This window comes from Oncorhynchus gorbuscha, linkage group LG05 (assembly GCF_021184085.1).
Source record: "Oncorhynchus gorbuscha isolate QuinsamMale2020 ecotype Even-year linkage group LG05, OgorEven_v1.0, whole genome shotgun sequence".
NCBI lineage: Eukaryota > Metazoa > Chordata > Actinopteri > Salmoniformes > Salmonidae > Oncorhynchus > Oncorhynchus gorbuscha.
The window spans coordinates 85,401,345-85,418,844 of record NC_060177.1 but is presented as its reverse complement, the minus strand read 5'-3'; the positions used below and the strand labels follow the sequence as shown (position 1 = coordinate 85,418,844).

General features: G+C 43.8%; 1 protein-coding gene across 19 annotated transcripts in view; it reads left to right on the top strand.

Annotated features, from left to right (window-relative positions):
• The window catches only part of LOC124036602 (calcium/calmodulin-dependent protein kinase type II subunit beta-like), a 160,499-nt gene extending 149,761 nt beyond the window's left edge, over nt 1–10,738 (top strand). For 9 of the 19 annotated variants that reach the window (XM_046351391.1, XM_046351394.1, XM_046351395.1 and 6 more), the window contains 3 exons: nt 9,211–9,286; nt 9,541–9,635; nt 9,776–10,053. In XM_046351391.1, coding sequence (XP_046207347.1) covers nt 9,211–9,286; nt 9,541–9,635; nt 9,776–10,008 — 404 coding nt within the window. In that variant the 3' untranslated portion in view covers nt 10,009–10,053. Of the gene's footprint in view, nt 1–4,594; nt 4,733–6,852; nt 7,036–9,210; nt 9,287–9,540; nt 9,636–9,775; nt 10,054–10,678 lie in introns of those variants that run through there. The other 10 variants (XM_046351380.1, XM_046351377.1, XM_046351382.1 and 7 more) reach the window with 4 other exon arrangements.
• The last annotated feature ends 6,762 nt before the right edge of the window (nt 10,739–17,500 follow it).

Sequence of the window (17,500 nt, the reverse complement as noted above, 5' to 3'; positions counted from 1 at the left end):
ACTGTACTATTCTGGTACATAGCACTAGAGAAGAGCTCTGATAGGCTACTGTACATAGCACTAGAAACGAGCTCTGATAGGCTACTGTACATAGCACTAGAGGAGAGCTCTGATAGGCTACTGTACTATTCTGGTACATAGCACTAGAGAAGAGCTCTGATAGGCTACTGTACATAGCACTAGAGGAGAGCTCTGATAGGCTACTGTACTATTCTGGTACATAGCACTAGAGAAGAGCTCTGATAGGCTACTGTACTATTCTGGTACATAGCACTAGAGACGAGCTCTGATAGGCTACTGTACATAGCACTAGAAACGAGCTCTGATAGGCTACTGTACATAGCACTAGAGACGAGCTCTGATAGGCTACTGTACATAGCACTAGAAACGAGCTCTGATAGGCTACTGTACATAGCACTAGAGACGAGCTCTGATAGGCTACTGTACATAGCACTAGAAACGAGCTCTGATAGGCTACTGTACATAGCACTAGAGACGAGCTCTGATAGGCTACTGTACATAGCACTAGAAAAGAGCTCTGATAGGCTACTGTACATAGCACTAGAAACGAGCTCTGATAGGCTACTGTACATAGCACTAGAGACGAGCTCTGATAGACGTACTGTTAGTGTACTGTTACTGTGCCATAGTGTTTTGTAGCAAAATGCTTATCAACGTGATATTAAATTAACGTGTGTGACAGTGAAGAGTCGCCTGTTGCGATCAGCTGTATTTGCTTGATGTTTATTTTAAGTTTCTGGATCGTTGAACTTTGCAGAATGCATCCTCCTGTCCTGTATGTTCCTGTGTTTTATACTCTCTGAATAGCAGAACACTTGTTGCTCTTCCCCCAGTGTAGTAGCCGATCCAATATTCCTACATGTAACAGGCGTCACTGTGCTAGCTTAGCGGTATAGCTTCCTTCACTGTGCTAGCTTAGCGGTATAGCTTCCTTCACTGTGCTAGCTTAGCAGTATAGCTTCCTTCACTGTGCTAGCTTAGCGGTATAGCTTCCTTCACTGTGCTAGCTTAGCGGTATAGCTTCCTTCACTGTGCTAGCTTAGCAGTATAGCTTCCTTCACTGTGCTAGCTTAGCGGTATAGCTTCCTTCACTGTGCTAGCTTAGCGGTATAGCTTCCTTCACTGTGCTAGCTTAGCGCTATAGCTTCCTTTACTGTGCTAGCTTAGCAGTGTAGCTTCCTTCACTGTGCTAGCTTACCGCTATAGCTTCCTTCACTGTGCTAGCTTAGCAGTGTAGCTTCCTTCACTATGCTAGCTTAGCGGTATAGCTTCGTTCACTGTGCAAGCTTAGCGGCTTCTGGGTTCAGCGGGAACTGTGTCAAGACGCAGTGCGGCTTGCCTGGGTTGTGTTTCGGAGGACGCACGGCTCTCGACCTTCTCCTCTCCCGAGTCCGTACGGGAATTGCAGCGATGAGACAAGACTGTAACTACCAATTATATATCACGAATTGGGAAGAAAAAAAGAAAGAGAACTTGAGTAGCCAAATAAGACCACCGGCAGGCCAAATTCGGCACGTAGAACGCCAGTTGGGCAACGCTGCCCTATATAGTGAAATACTTTTGACCAGATCTCAGATAAAAAACAGTGCACTATAAAGGGAAAAGTAAACAGAGCCCTGGTCAAAAGTAGTGCACTCTGTAGGGAATAGGGTGCCATTTCATCCATAGTAATTATCACCATGATCATAATTATCATCCTGGATAATTAACCTCTGTAATAAACCACAGAACCAATTAGCTTATTAACATTCAACCACAACAAAGACATCAGGGGAGATGGAAAATCCAGCGGAGGTGTTTAATGCATCGAGTCTACTGATACATCCCAAATGGCTCCCTATCCCCTATGGGTCCTTGTCAAACGTAGCAGTGTTTAGGGAACAGGCTGCCATTTGGAACGTAACCAAGGTAGATTTAAAATCGTTAGTGGGTGTTTATTTGCTTTCCATTTACCTCCTACATGTTGTGATTCATTCATTTAGCTTTTTTTCCATCCATCTCTTCCCATTGTTCTGTCTGGTGTGTGTGTGTGTGTGTGTGTGTGTGTGTGTGTGTGTGTGTGTGTGTGTGTGTGTGTGTGTGTGTGTGTGTGTGTGTGTGTGTGTGTGTGTGTGTGTGTGTGTGTGTGTGTGTGTGTGTGTGTGTGTGTGTGTGTGTGTGTGTGTGTGTGTGTGTGTGAGAGAGTTTAGACAGTTCAGTTAAGACTGTCAGCCTGACACTCCTGCCCCCCAGCCACAGGTCCCCCCCCCACGCACAATTACGCTTAAACGCACACACACGTATGTATAAATGCTCACACACACAGACATGCTCTTACATTCAACCCTGGTTGACTCACTGCGTTTACTCACTGAGTGACTTACTGAGTGACTTACTGAGTGACTTACTGAGTGACTTACTGAGTGACTTACTGAGTGACTTACTGAGTGACTTACTGAGTGACTTACTGAGTGGCATACCGAGTGACTTACTGAGTGACTTACCGAGTGACTTACCGAGTGACTTACCGAGTGACTTACTGAGTGACTTACTGAGTGACATACCGAGTGACTTACTGAGTGACTTATGGCTAACACACCCCTTGTGTTTTCACCATCACAACTTATAGAACACTTTCTGAATGATGTAGCTTGAGTGAACCCAGGTCCTTCTGAATGATGTAGCTTGAGTGAACCCAGGTCTTTCTGAATGATGTAGCTTGAGTGAACCCAGGTCTTTCTGAATGATGTAGCTTGAGTGAACCCAGGTCCTTCTGAATGATGTAGCTTGAGTGAACCCATGTCTTTCTGAATGATGTAGCTTGAGTGAACCCATGTCCTTCCAAATGATGTAGCTTGAGTGAACCCAGGTCCTTCTGAATGATGTAGCTTGAGTGAACCCATGTCCTTCCGAATGATGTAGCTTGAGTGAACCCAGGTCCTTCTGAATGATGTAGCTTGAGTGAACCCATGTCCTTCCAAATGATGTAGCTTGAGTGAACCCATGTCTTTCCAAATGATGTAGCTTGAGTGAACCCAGGTCCTTCTGAATGATGTAGCTTGAGTGAACCCATGTCTTTCTGAATGATGTAGCTTGAGTGAACCCATGTCCTTCCGAATGATGTGGCTTGGTCCTTCTGAATCATGAATGATGTAGCTTGAGTGAACCCAGGTTATCCTTCCTCTTTTCTTCACTAGTCGCCAGTGTTAATATCAAACAATCATGTCTAACAACTGTTGTGAATAAAGCCTGTATTATACAAATATGAGTAGAGACATTTACATTTACATTTAAGTCATTTAGCAGACGCTCTTATCCAGAGCGACTTACAAATTGGTGCATTCACCTTATGACATCCAGTGGAACAGTCACTTTACAATAGTGCATCTAAATCTTAAAGGGGAGAGGGAATACTTATCCTACATCACATTGTCTAACAAAAACTAGCCTATAAATTATAACTTAGCCTAGCATGAAAAAGCTGGCCTCATGTGTAGAGAGATTTAGAGATGTACACACTACTCTGTTTCTCATCCCTCACTCCTCTCTCTATCTCCAATCCCTTCATCCCCCTCTCCTGTCGTTCCGTTTTGAGCCTTCTAAGCTGTATGTGTAGCGGCTCACTGTCTCCCACTGGTGGACACAGACAGAACAGCATCACAGTCCCAATGGTGCATGTCTCCCTCTTGTGGACACAGACGGAACAGCATCACAGTCCCAATGGCGCATGTCTCCCTCTTGTGGCCACAGACAGAACAGCATCACAGTCCCAATGGTGCATGTCTCCTTCTTGTGGACACAGACGGAACAGCATCACAGTCCCAACATATCTCCCTCTTGTCAGACAGAACAGCATCACAGTCCCAATGGCGCATGTCTCCCTCTTGTTCACAGTCCCAATGGGACACAGACAGAACAGCATCACAGTCCCAAATGGCGCATGTCTCCCTCTTGTGGACACAGACAGAACAGCATCACAGTCCCAATGGCGCATGTCTCCCTCTTGTGGCCACAGACAGAACAGCATCACAGTCCCAATGGTGCATGTCTCCTTCTTGTGGACACAGACAGAACAGCATCACAGTCCCAATGGTGCATGTCTCCTTCTTGTGGACACAGACGGAACAGCATCACAGTCCCAATGGCGCATGTCTCCCTCTTGTGGACACAGACAGAACAGCATCCCAGTCCCAATGGCGCATGCATGGATTCTGTTTCAGCTCTTTCTCCTTTTTGGCATGCAGTTTGTCGGTGAAGATCTGTTCTGTTCTCTTTTATTTGATTCATATTCATTGCCTCCCTTCCTCCCTCCTTGCCTCTCTCTCCCTCCCTCCCTCCTTGCCCCTCTCTCCCTCCCTCCTTGCCCCTCTCTCCCTCCCTCCTTGCCCCTCTCTCCCTCCCTCCCTCCTTGCCCCTCTCTCCCTCCATTGCCCTCCCTCCCTCCCTCCCTCCCTCCTTGCCCCTCCCTCCCTCCCTCCCTCCCTCCCTCCCTCCTTGCCCCTCTCTCCCTCCCTCCTTGCCCTCCCTCCCTCCCTCCCTCCCCCTGCCCCTCCCTCCCTCCCTCACTCCCTCCCTCACTGCCTCACCCCCCCAGCCACTAAGCTGACAGACCTCTTTGGCGTTGTACGCAGGGCATCAGGGCCCATGTCTGACAGCGAGGGGGGTACCAGCACACCCCCTCCAGCTGCCCCCTCCACCACCTCCCCACCCATGGCACACACCCCCATGCAGTGTAAGTGCACTACAGGGGTGCGTAACAAATGGTACCCTATTCTTACAACACTTTTGACCTGGGCCCATAGGGGTCAGGCTAAATATAGTACACTATGTAGGTGATAGGGACAGGATGCCATTTGGGACGCAATGTACAGTACCAGTCAAAAGTTTGGACACATATATACATATATATATATATATATATATATATATTAATTCAATGTTTTTTCTTTGTTTTGACTATTTTCTACATTGTAGAATAATAATGCAGACATCAAAACTATGAAATAACACATATGGAATCATTTGGTAACCAAAAAAGTGTTAAACAAATTAAAATAGATTTTAGATTCTTGAAAATAACCACCCTTCTGCCTTAATTAATGACAGCTTTGCACACTCTTGGCATTCTCTCAACCAGCTTCACCTGGGATGCTTTTCCAACCGTCTTGAAGGAGTTTCCACATATGCTGAGCACTTGTTGGCTGCTTTTCCTTCACTCTGCAATCCAACTCATCCCAAACCATCTCAATTCTGTTGAGGTCAGGTGATTGTGGAGACCAGGCCATCTGATGCAGAACTCCATCACTCTCCTTCTTGGTCAAATAGCCCTTACACAGCCTGGAGGTGTGTTGGGTCATTGTCCTGTTGAAAAACAAACGATAGTCCTACTAAGCGTAAATCAAATGGGATGGTGTATTGCTGCAGAATGCTGTGGAAGCCATGCTGGTTAAGTGTGCCTTGAATTCTAAATAAATCACAGACAGTGTCACCAGAAAAGCACCATCACACCTCCTCCTCCATGCTTCACAGTGGGAACCACACATGTGGAGATAATCCGTTCGCCTACTCTGCATCTCACAAAGACACAGCGGTTGGAACCAAACATCTCAAATTAATACGCATCAGACCAAAGGACAGATTTCCTCCTGTCTAATGTCCATTCCTCAGGTTTCTTGGCCCAAGCAAGTCTCTTCTTATTATTGTTGTCCTTGTAGTACTGGTTTCTTTGCAGCAATTCGACCATGAAGGCCTGATTCACACAGTCTCCTCTGAACAGTTGATGTTGAGATGTGTCTGTTACTTGAACTCGGGAAGCATTTATTTGGGCTGCAATCTGAGGCTGGTAACGCTAATGAACTTATCCTCTGCAGGAGAGATAACTCTGGGTCTTCCTTTCCTGTGGCGGTCCTCATGAGAGCCAGTTTCATCATAGCGTTTGATGGTTTTTGCGACTGCACTTGAAGAAACTTTCAAAGTTCTTGACATTTTCCGCATTGACCTTCATGTCTTAAAGTAACGATTAACTGTCGTTTCTCTTTGCTTATTTGAGCTGTTCTTGCAATAATATGGTATTTTACCAAATAGGGCTCACTTCTGTATACCACCCCTACCTTGTCACAACACAACTGATTGTCTCAAATTAATTAAGAAGGAAAGAAACTCTAAATATTAACTTTTAACAAGGCACACCAGTTAATTCCAGGTGACTACCTCATGAAGCTGGTTGAGAGAATGCCAAGAGTGTGCAAAGCTGTCATCAAGGCAAAGGGTGGCTACTTTGAAGAACCTCAAATATAAAAAATATTTTGATTTATGTAACACTTTTTTGGTTACTATATGATTCCATGTGTGTTATTTCATAGTTTTGATCTCTTCACTACTATTCTAGAATGTAGAAAATACCCTTGAATGAGTAGGTGTGTCCAAACTTTTGACTGGTACTGTAGGTACTTAGACAATCAGCGCTGTGTTCCAAAATGGCACTGTATTCTCTCTCATAGGAAACTGTTCAGTTTTGTTCTATTATATGTGTTTTGAGAGGTTTCCATTGACATGTTTCATAATCCAAGTAAATTGCATTTTATTAGTAACATGTATTTAACAGATGTTTTTGCGGGTGTAGTGAAATGCTTGTGCTCCTAGCTCCAAAAGGAACATAAGCATTTAGCTACACCCGCAATAACATCGGCTAAATATATGTAATCTTCATTCTAAATCTGTTTCATAGAATATGTCACTTTGTGTGCGTTCTTTATACTTGTTTTTTTTTCTGATCTGTTCTACACCTCCTTATCTTTTTATTCATTTCTCCTTCTCTATCTTTCCGTTGCTCTCTCTCCCTCCTGCGACCAGTATCCCGTCTCTCAGACCTAGTGAGCAATGTTCGCCGTTCGTCCGCCCCATCCTCAGCCCCCACTCCACCTGCGCCCGCCGAGGCGGAGGTGGTACCAGCTCCCAGGCCCACCCCCCACCCATCACACCCCACCTCCCCTCCTCCCCCCATGTCCCTCTCCAGCCTCACCCTCACCTCTCAGAGTGAGTACTCAGCATGACCCCTGACCTCAGAGAATCTGCCAATCAAATGGCTTCGTGGGTTTACACCGACAGTGCACGCTGTGATGCCACTCACTCAGCACCCTGACCCCGATCATTATACCAGGCGAGGCAGGCCTCTTACCCAGCTCTAGGCCATATAGGTTTGAATCTATTGTTTTGGTGTTTACAACGTGGTTTGAGTGTTGCTCTAGATGCCTTTTGTCAGGGGTGCGTGACTGGTGGTGACTGGTGGTGACTGGTGGTGACTGGTGGTGACTGGTGGTGACTGGTGGTGACTGGTGGTGACTGGTGCGTGACTGGTGGTGACTGGTGTGTGACTGGTGCGTGACTGGTGGTGACTGGAGAGCAGAACTTGGTAAATAGCCGTTTAATGTACATAACTGCCGGCGTACAAAAATAACAAAAACACAACAAAACCCGTATCGCACCAGTCACATGAAGCACAAGTACTTACAATAAACAATTCCTGACAAGGACATGGAGGAAACAGAGGGAACATATACAACATGTAATTAGGGGATTGAAACCAGGTGAGTGCCACAACCAGAGGAAACAAATGGAACATTAGAAATGGATCGGTGATGGGCCAGAAGACCGGTGACATCGTCCGCTGAAAACATCGCCCAAACAAGGAGAGGAACAGACTTTGGCAGAAGTCGTGACACCTTTTTTTGATTAGGGCATTTAAAAGACAGAAATGTCGCTGCAGTGGATTGAGCCCATTTTACGGGCACCTGACCAATTACAGTTGATTTGATTTGATATACATGTGTGGTGGTGTTTTGCTTGTTGGATGTGAAAATTGTGAATTGTGTGGTTTCCCGTGTAGCAACTAATATTAACTGCAGCGATATTATGCCAGATGGAATGGAAGCTGTTGTTCGTTCAGCTGTGAGAGTTATCAACAGTGTGTTCAGCTGTGAGAGTTATCAACAGTGTGTTCAGCTGTGAGAGTTATCAACAGTGTGTTCAGCTGTGAGAGTTATCAACAGTGTGTTCAGCTGTGAGAGTTATCAACAGTGTGTTCAGCTGTGAGAGTTATCAACAGTTTGTTTGTTCTGCTGTGAGAGTTATCAACAGTTTGTTCAGCTGTGAGAGTTATCAACAGTTTGTTTGTTCTGCTGTGAGAGTTATCAACAGTGTGTTCAGCTGTGAGAGTTATCAACAGTTTGTTCATTCAGCTGTGAGAGTTATCAACAGTTTGTTCAGCTGTGAGAGTTATCAACAGTGTGTTCAGCTGTGAGAGTTATCAACAGTTTGTTCGTTCAGCTGTGAGAGTTATCAACAGTTTGTTCAGCTGTGAGAGTTATCAACAGTTTGTTCAGCTGTGAGAGTTATCAACAGTGTGTTCAGCTGTGAGAGTTATCAACAGTTTGTTCAGCTGTGAGAGTTATCAACAGTGTGTTCAGCTGTGAGAGTTATCAACAGTGGGTTCAGCTGTGAGAGTTATCAACAGTTTGTTCAGCTGTGAGAGTTATCAACAGTTTGTTCAGCTGTGAGAGTTATCAACAGTGTGTTCAGCTGTGAGAGTTATCAACAGTTTGTTCAGCTGTGAGAGTTATCAACAGTTTGTTCAGCTTTGAGAGTTATCAACAGTGTGTTCAGCTGTGAGAGTTATCAACAGTGTGTTCAGCTGTGAGAGTTATCAACAGTTTGTTCATTCAGCTGTGAGAGTTATCAACAGTGTGTTCAGCTGTGAGAGTTATCAACAGTGTGTTCAGCTGTGAGAGTTATCAACAGTTTGTTCAGCTGTGAGAGTTATCAACAGTGTGTTCAGCTGTGAGAGTTATCAACAGTGTGTTCAGCTGTGAGAGTTATCAACAGTGTGTTCAGCTGTGAGAGTTATCAACAGTTTGTTCAGCTGTGAGAGTTATCAACAGTTTGTTTGTTCAGCTGTGAGAGTTATCAACAGTTTGTTCAGCTGTGAGAGTTATCAACAGTTTGTTTGTTCAGCTGTGAGAGTTATCAACAGTTTGTTCGTTCAGCTGTGAGAGTTATCAACAGTGTGTGCCTGTGTGTAGTTGTGCTGGTGGTTGATACCAGATTACTAATCAATAATGTTTGCATGCGTATGAGGTGGAGACTCTGCATTCTCACTGCCCTCCACTAGTTATCTCCACTTGTGTGTGACTATGTCCTGCTTTCCTCCTACAGCACGTAAACAAGACATCATTAAGATCACTGAACAGCTGATCCAGGCTGTCAACAATGGAGACTTTGAGGCATACGCGTGAGTTCATTTGAGTGTGAGAGAGTCAGAGTGTGTGAGAGTCTGACTGTGTTTGTGTGTGAGAGCAAAAGAGAGAGAGAGTCTGTGTGTGTGTGTGTGTGTGCGTGCGTGCGTGCGTGTGTGCGTGCGTGTCTGTGGGTAGCTACACATTTGATGATTGGTTTAGTCATTTGTAGTGTGAACATGTATTGTAATGTATGTGCGTGTGTGTGTGTGTGAGAGAAACATTGACCTGTGTTTGTCTCTCTCCACAGTAAGATCTGTGATCCTGGTCTAACCTCCTTTGAGCCCGAGGCCCTGGGAAACCTGGTGGAGGGAATGGACTTCCACAGATTCTATTTTGAGAACCGTAAGAACAAGCAACAGAGCACTTCTCATAACTTGAGTTAATACTCGTTAGTAGACCAATGGACAAAAACAATGCTCCCTCCCTCCCTCCCTCCCTCCCTCCCTCCCTCCCTCCCTCCCTCCCTCCCTCCCTCCCTCCAGTTCTGTCTAAGAACAGTAAACCTATCCACACCACCATCCTCAACCCCCACGTCCACCTGATTGGAGAGGACGCTGCCTGCATCGCCTACATCCGACTCACCCAATTTGTCGACGGCCTGGGCCATCCACGCTCCAGCCAATCAGAGGAGACTAGGGTGTGGCACCGCCGGGACTCCAAGTGGCAGAACGTCCACTTCCACTGCTCGGGCGCTCCCGCTGCGCCTCTCCAGTGATGTACGTGAGGTACGGAAAGGGCCGCATTCGGTCTTCGACGAGGTCCGGGGGGGGCAGCAGCAGCACTGAAAATGATTTATATATTCCCTCTCCGTCAAAATGAGCAAAGATTAGTCTATCCATACATAATGGAATTTTGTATGCTCCTTGACTGTCTAGATTTCATCTCAGTGATTATTAGTCAGCTGGTCCCAGTCAATAAACTGTATGAATGTAGTGATTATTAGTGAACTGGACACAGTCAATAAACTGTATGAATGTAGTGATTATTAGTGAACTGGACCCAGTCAATAAACTGTATGAATGTAGTGATTATTAGTGAACTGGTCCCAGTCAATAAACTGTATGAATGTAGTGATTATTAGTGAACTGGTCCCAGTCAATAAACTGTATGAATGTAGTGATTATTAGTGAGCTGGACACAGTCAATAAACTGCATGAATGTAGTGATTATTAGTGAACTGGTCCCAGTCAATAAAGTGTATGAATGTAGTGATTATTAGTGAACTGGACTCAGTCAATAAACTGTATGAATGTAGGTCCAGTATCATTTATACACAGTTTCAATGCGGTTTTAGTAAAGTGTATTGAGTCCCCCTTTGCCCCTTTAGAACTTGTTTCAGAAAGTATTCAAAGGCCTGTTAAATAGTGTCTTGTCCTGTATTTTAGGAGGAGAATGCCAAAGCCATGTCTGACAAGAGTGCTCTGCTGGAGAGAGAGGGAGGGAGGGAGGGAGGGAGGGAGGGAGGGAGGGAGGGAGGGAGGGAGGGAGGGAGGGAGGGAGGGAGGGAGGGAGGCGGAGAACATGTCCAGTGCTGGGTGGCTCTAATCCTGCAGCACCAGACCTCTCGCACACCGGATACCCAGCATGCATCTCTTCTCTACAACTACCGCCCCCTTGTCTGTCGCCGTCTGCCACTGACAACACCATCTCAACAACCAACCAACAACCCCAACCCACTGTACCCCCTGACAACGCCATCTCAACAACCAACCAACAACCCCAACCCACTGTACCCCCTGACAATGCCATCTCAAGAACCAACCAACCAACCAACCAACAACCCCAACCCACTGTACCCCCTGACAACGCCATCTCAACAACCAACCAACAACCCCCAACCCACTGTACCCACTGACAACACCATCTCAACAACCAACCAACAACCCCAACCCACTGTACCCCCTGACAACGCCATCTCAACAACCAACCAACAACCCCAACCCACTGTACCCCCTGACAACGCCATCTCAACAACCAACCAACAACCCCAACCCACTGTACCCCCTGACAACGCCATCTCAACAACCAACCAACAACCCCAACCCACTGTACCCCCTGACAACACCATCTCAACAACCAACCAACAACCCCAACCCACTGTACCCCCTGACAACGCCATCTCAACAACCAACCAACAACCCCAACCCACTGTACCCACTGACAACGCCATCTCAATAACCAACCAACCAACCAACAACCCCAACCCACTGTACCCACTGACAACACCATCTCAAGAACCAACCAACCAACCAACCAACCAACCAACAACCCCAACCCACTGTAGCCACTGACAACGCCATCTCAACAACCAACCAACAACCCCAACCCACTGTACCCACTGACAACACCATCTCAACAACCAACCAACAACCCCAACCCACTGTACCCACTGACAACACCATCTCAATAACCAACCAACAACCCCAACCCACTGTACCCACTGACAACACCATCTCAACAACCAACCAACAACCCCAACCCTCTGTACCCACTGACAACGCCATCTCAACAACCAACCAACAACCCCAACCCACTGTAGCCACTGACAACGCCATCTCAACAACCAACCAACAACCCCAACCCACTGTACCCACTGACAACGCCATCTCAACAACCAACCAACAACCCCAACCCACTGTACCCACTGACAACACCATCTCAACAACCAACCAACAACCCCAACCCACTGTACCCACTGACAACACCATCTCAACAACCAACCAACCAACCAACCAACCAACCAACCAACCAACCAACAACCCCAACCCACTGTACCCACTGACAACGCCATCTCAACAACCAACCAACCAACCAACCAACCATCCAACAACAGCAACCCTCTTCTCACCGCAACCCCAACCCACTGTTAACTCACGGTCAACCCTCCCACAAACCCAACCTCTCCAACTCTCCCCTCGCCACACTCACGCCCAGTATTACGATTTGGGAAAGGGAGTGTATTGAGGGTGTGTGTGTTAGGGGAGTATTGGGGTGTTTTCTCATCCTCGTGTGCGTTTGATTCTTCCTATTTTGTCTCATGATGTCCCCTCTTCCTCGTTCCCATCTAAACCTGTGTTGTGTAACACAGGAATTACATGATATAAAGTTAAGTCAAAATCTATTATTATAATCATTATTATCATTATTATTACTACTATTACACAATTTAAGTAAATCATTTGTATAATTCTAATTCTTAATGATAGTGGTTTCTAGAGTTTCTAGATAGAGAAACTATCTTTTAAGGAAACATGATGTTTTCGATATTTGGCTGTTTTTATTGTGGCTATTAAGTGACAAAATGATATAGGCAGTTTTTGTTTAATAATAATAATATATTAAGCTTCTTGTATGTTATCTATTATATTATACTCAGCCCAAGATCATGTTCAAGAAATCAACTTGTTTTTGTGAGGGGTGTGTTTGACGAGGCGTCAAGAGTGGAAACTGCATCACTACTGAGGTCCTGCAGGGAGCCGTGCCCAGGGCTGTCCTCACTGATGCCTGTTTAATATGTGGAGGGGACCTTAATGGAGAGGTAACAGGCAGAGGCTGTTGGATGACTATTGTATGTATGTGTGGACTGGAGAGATGTGGGCCTCTGCGATCTGCAGGTGGAAGGTGTTTTAGCCATGAGATCACATGGATGAATGTGTGTGTTTATTTTGTATACACCTTGACTCTCTGTCCTGTGGTCTCTGTAGTTGCTGCTCATGTTAGAGTGGAGAGCTGTGACTGAGGTCTGACAGGGTATGCAGAAGAGTGTGTGTATGAGGGAGAGCGCCTGTTGTTTGTGTTCCAGATGAGAGAGAGGCAGGTTAGGTGAGGAAGGCTTTATTTCAGCTTTATATTTTCACATTTGTAATATCATTCTCATTGACTTGTTACTATCTGGTGATATTGACTTCTGTTCGTACTAATCACCGTGTTTGTGCCAAGGCCAACAGGGATGGACAGATGGATTTATACACTATAGATAGCTTCATACACACATGTACTTTAGCAGTGAGGATGTGTCGCTCTCTGAAGAGACATCGCCACAGGACTATTTCTCTTTAACGAATAGGTGTGAGGTTTTCTCCTGACGCCGTCCCACCGTAGTCGTTATGCCTGCCTGTGATTGGCTGCCTTAGGTGTCTTGTCGCTTTTGGGCAGGCAATTTTTTAGCGAAGCCATCACATTGGACAGTCAGACGGTCACCCGGTTGGTTAGTCCTCAGGTTTATATTTATTTATTTTGTTGGATAGTTTAAAGTGCATTTACTTAGTTTCTCCCTCAGGTTCATGTTTGATTACTGTCTGTTGATTTATGCTTGCAGTGGAGGTTCCCTAGTTGAAAGATGAAGGCTTCATTGTATATATGTCCTGAGAAGTGTTCCTGAGTGATCGAGCTAACCAAACACGTGACCCCTCCTCCTCCCCCCTCCAAGAAAAACGAGAGAAAGCAGTATGTACAAAGGTGCTGTTGGGTTCTTCTTTGTGTCTTTACTAGCACTGAAAATCTATATAAAAAGAAGAAGCATATTTAAAAAGGGGAGAGTATACAGTATTACAGAACCACTATTAACTAGTATCTTAGGGGGGAGTATACAGTATTACACAACCACTATTAACTAGTATCATAGGGGGGAGTATACAGTATTACAGAACCACTATTAACTACTATCTTAGGGGGGAGTATACAGTATTACACAACCACTATTAACTAGTATCATAGGGGGGAGTATACAGTATTACACAACCACTATTAACTAGTATCTTAGGGGGGAGTATACAGTATTACACAACCACTATTAACTAGTATCTTAGGGGGGAGTATACAGTATTACAGAACCACTATTAACTACTATCTTAGGGGGAGTATACAGTATTACACAACCACTATTAACTACTATCTTAGGGGGAGTATACAGTATTACAGAACCACTATTAACTAGTATCTTAGGGGGGAGTATACAGTATTACAGAACCACTATTAACTACTATCTTAGGGGGGGAGTATACAGTATTACAGAACCACTATTAACTAGTATCTTAGGGGGGAGTATACAGTATTACACAACCACTATTAACTAGTATCTTAGGGGGGAGTATACAGTATTACAGAACCACTATTAACTAGTATCTTAGGGGGGAGTACACAGTATTACACAACCACTATTAACTAGTATCTTAGGGGGGAGTACACAGTATTACACAACCACTATTAACTAGTATCTTAGGGGGGAGTATACAGTATTACAGAACCACTATTAACTAGTATCTTAGGGAGAAGTATACAGTATTACAGAACCACTATTAACTAGTATCTTAGCTGGCATTTCTTTGCATGACGACACTAGTTTAGGTGTTTGTCCTTTCTCTTCTTCTCTTTCTAATTTTCTACTGAATGTTGGAATACTAAACCTCTATCTATTCATCTTAGCTTTTAAAAACCATACAACTATTGTCTCGAGATGATAGATATCAAAGATAGATGAATGTGATAAGGCTATGATGACGGTGATGATGATGATGGCAGTGATGATGAAGATGATGACGATTAAGATGAAGGTGATGGTGATGATGAACATGTAATGAAGATTCTATAGCTTTTATATGGGTCTGAATGTTAAATATAGCGTACTTTTCTACAGTGGAGAAAGTGTATCAGGCATCGATGTCAGTGGGAGACTAAGTGAAAATTTGACCTAAGTGGAAGTTATGATCCAACCTATTCTGAGAGGAACATTACTCCATACTTTCTCACCAGGAGGCATAAAGAATGTTCCATTGTTAAGCCACTAGAGGTCACTTTCACATGTAATAAAGCACAACTAGCTGATCTGGGGTCAGATTAGTCTCAGGTTGTAAATCACTGTGGCTGCTGAAGTTACTACCCTTTAAGCAAACTGTTAGCAATCAGCTCTAATAGACTTCAGAGGGAAGAACACACTAGAAACGTTCAAACTTACAAAATACAAAGTGCACATTCTACATCAGTAGGTGATTATGTTAGTAGGTGATGTCCAACTTTTTAAGCGACTGCAAGCTTCTTCCAGTGTACTAATCAGTTGATAAATATGATGTAATATAAACATGTGTTAGTATGGACTGCAGAGGTAGAGAGAGGAAGTGTTGTGGTCTTTATGAAACTCCTCTACCCCCCTTCCCCCTCCATCCATCCAGTGACTAGACCCCCTCCACTGACAACACTGAGTTAGTATATCTCTGTAGTATTTACTTAACTATGTTCCTCGTCTCTCTGTTTAAAAACCTTATTCAATCATTTCTCTACAGTTGACTCTGCATATTTTCCCTGACTTGTTCTCTTTGTATCAGTTTGGGTTTCTTCTGTAGAATATATTTATCCTAGATTTCTCTAATTCTTCTGGTTATTGATCCGTACTTGAACATGCTACATGTGTTTCTCTAACTTAAGGAAATGTGTTAAGGTGTTACCAATAAAATGAGAATTTAAATAAAGTTACACTTCTCTTTGATTCTTAATCTTTATTGATCAGAGACGTCCTCCTATTATTGACGAGAGGAAAAATGTGTTTCATTCAAATCAAGTTAATCTGATACAGAGATTAACAAATAATATTGACATTTAATACTTAAAGTTGTATTTGTTTTTACATGTCACATTGTAACTGGGCTAACGGCATATACATTAGACTCATACATTACACTACATACTGTAGTTATGGTAAATGATGCATGTTATATAATGCCTGAATGTTATTCAAATCAGAACAGGTCACATTTGATAGTGATTAGCATAGGAAATACAGAGTAGGCTACCCATGTATTGATTCAATAGATAAAAACCAATATAATAAACAGTATCTTAACAGCTGATAATATATAATCAGAGGATTATATAAAATGTCTTCAACAGAAAGATCATTCAAATAACAAACAAAAGTGAATGAGAGAAAATCAAATGAACAAGAGAGATAAAGACAGATCTCACAGCTCCTCTCTCAGATACACATGACATCATCTGACTATAAACACACACACTGTATTATATTACAGTCTGATAGTTAATCTTTAACAAAATTTACAATTGACTTTTGACCTCTTAAATCATAATTCAGTATAATTATTAAACAGACCTTAATCCCCATAGAAAACAGTCAGATGACAGAAACTCAGCAGTACAATAAACACAGCATGACAAGCTGTGTCACAACCTAACGACATCACTCTGATTCTCTGGGTATAGATGAGTCACAACCTAACGACATCACTCATGAATCTCTGGGTATAGATGAGTCAGAACCTAACGACATCACTCTGATTCTCTGGGTATAGATGAGTCAGAACCTAACGACATCACTCTGATTCTCTGGGTATAGATGAGTCAGAACCTAACGACATCACTCTGATTCTCTGGGTATAGATGAGTCAGAACCTAACGACATCACTCTGAATCTCTGGGTATAGATGGGTCAGAACCTAACGACATCACTCTGATTCTCTGGGTATAGATGAGTCACAACCTAACGACATCACTCTGAATCTCTGGGTATAGATGGGTCAGAACCTAACGACATCACTCTGATTCTCTGGGTATAGATGAGTCACAACCTATCGACATCACTCTGATTCTCTGGGTATAGATGAGTCACAACCTAACGACATCACTCTGATTCTCTGGGTATAGATGAGTCACAACCTAACGACATCACTCTGAATCTCTGGGTATAGATGAGTCACAACCTAACGACATCACTCTGATTCTCTGGGTATAGATGAGTCACAACCTAACGACATTACTCTGATTCTCTGGGTATAGATGAGTCATAACCTAACAACATCACTCTAATTCTCTGGGTTTAGATGATTTGCATAATAAATTCATAAAAAATCCTACAATGTGATTTTCTGGATTTTTTGTCTCATTTTGTGTGTCATAGTTGAAGTGTATCTATGATGAAAAATACAGGCCTCTCTCATTTTTTTTAAGTGGGAGAACTTGCACAATTGGTGGCTGATGAAATACTTTTTCCCCCACTGTATCCCCCTTTCCTTTCTGTTGTACAACTGACTAGGTACCCCCCTTTCTGTTGTATAACTGACTAGGTATCCCCCTTTCTGTTGTGCAACTGACTAGGTATCGCCCTTTCTGTTGTACAACTGACTAGGTATCCCCCTTTATGTTGTACAACTGACTAGGTATCCCCCTTTCCGTTGTACAACTGACTAGGTATCCCCCTT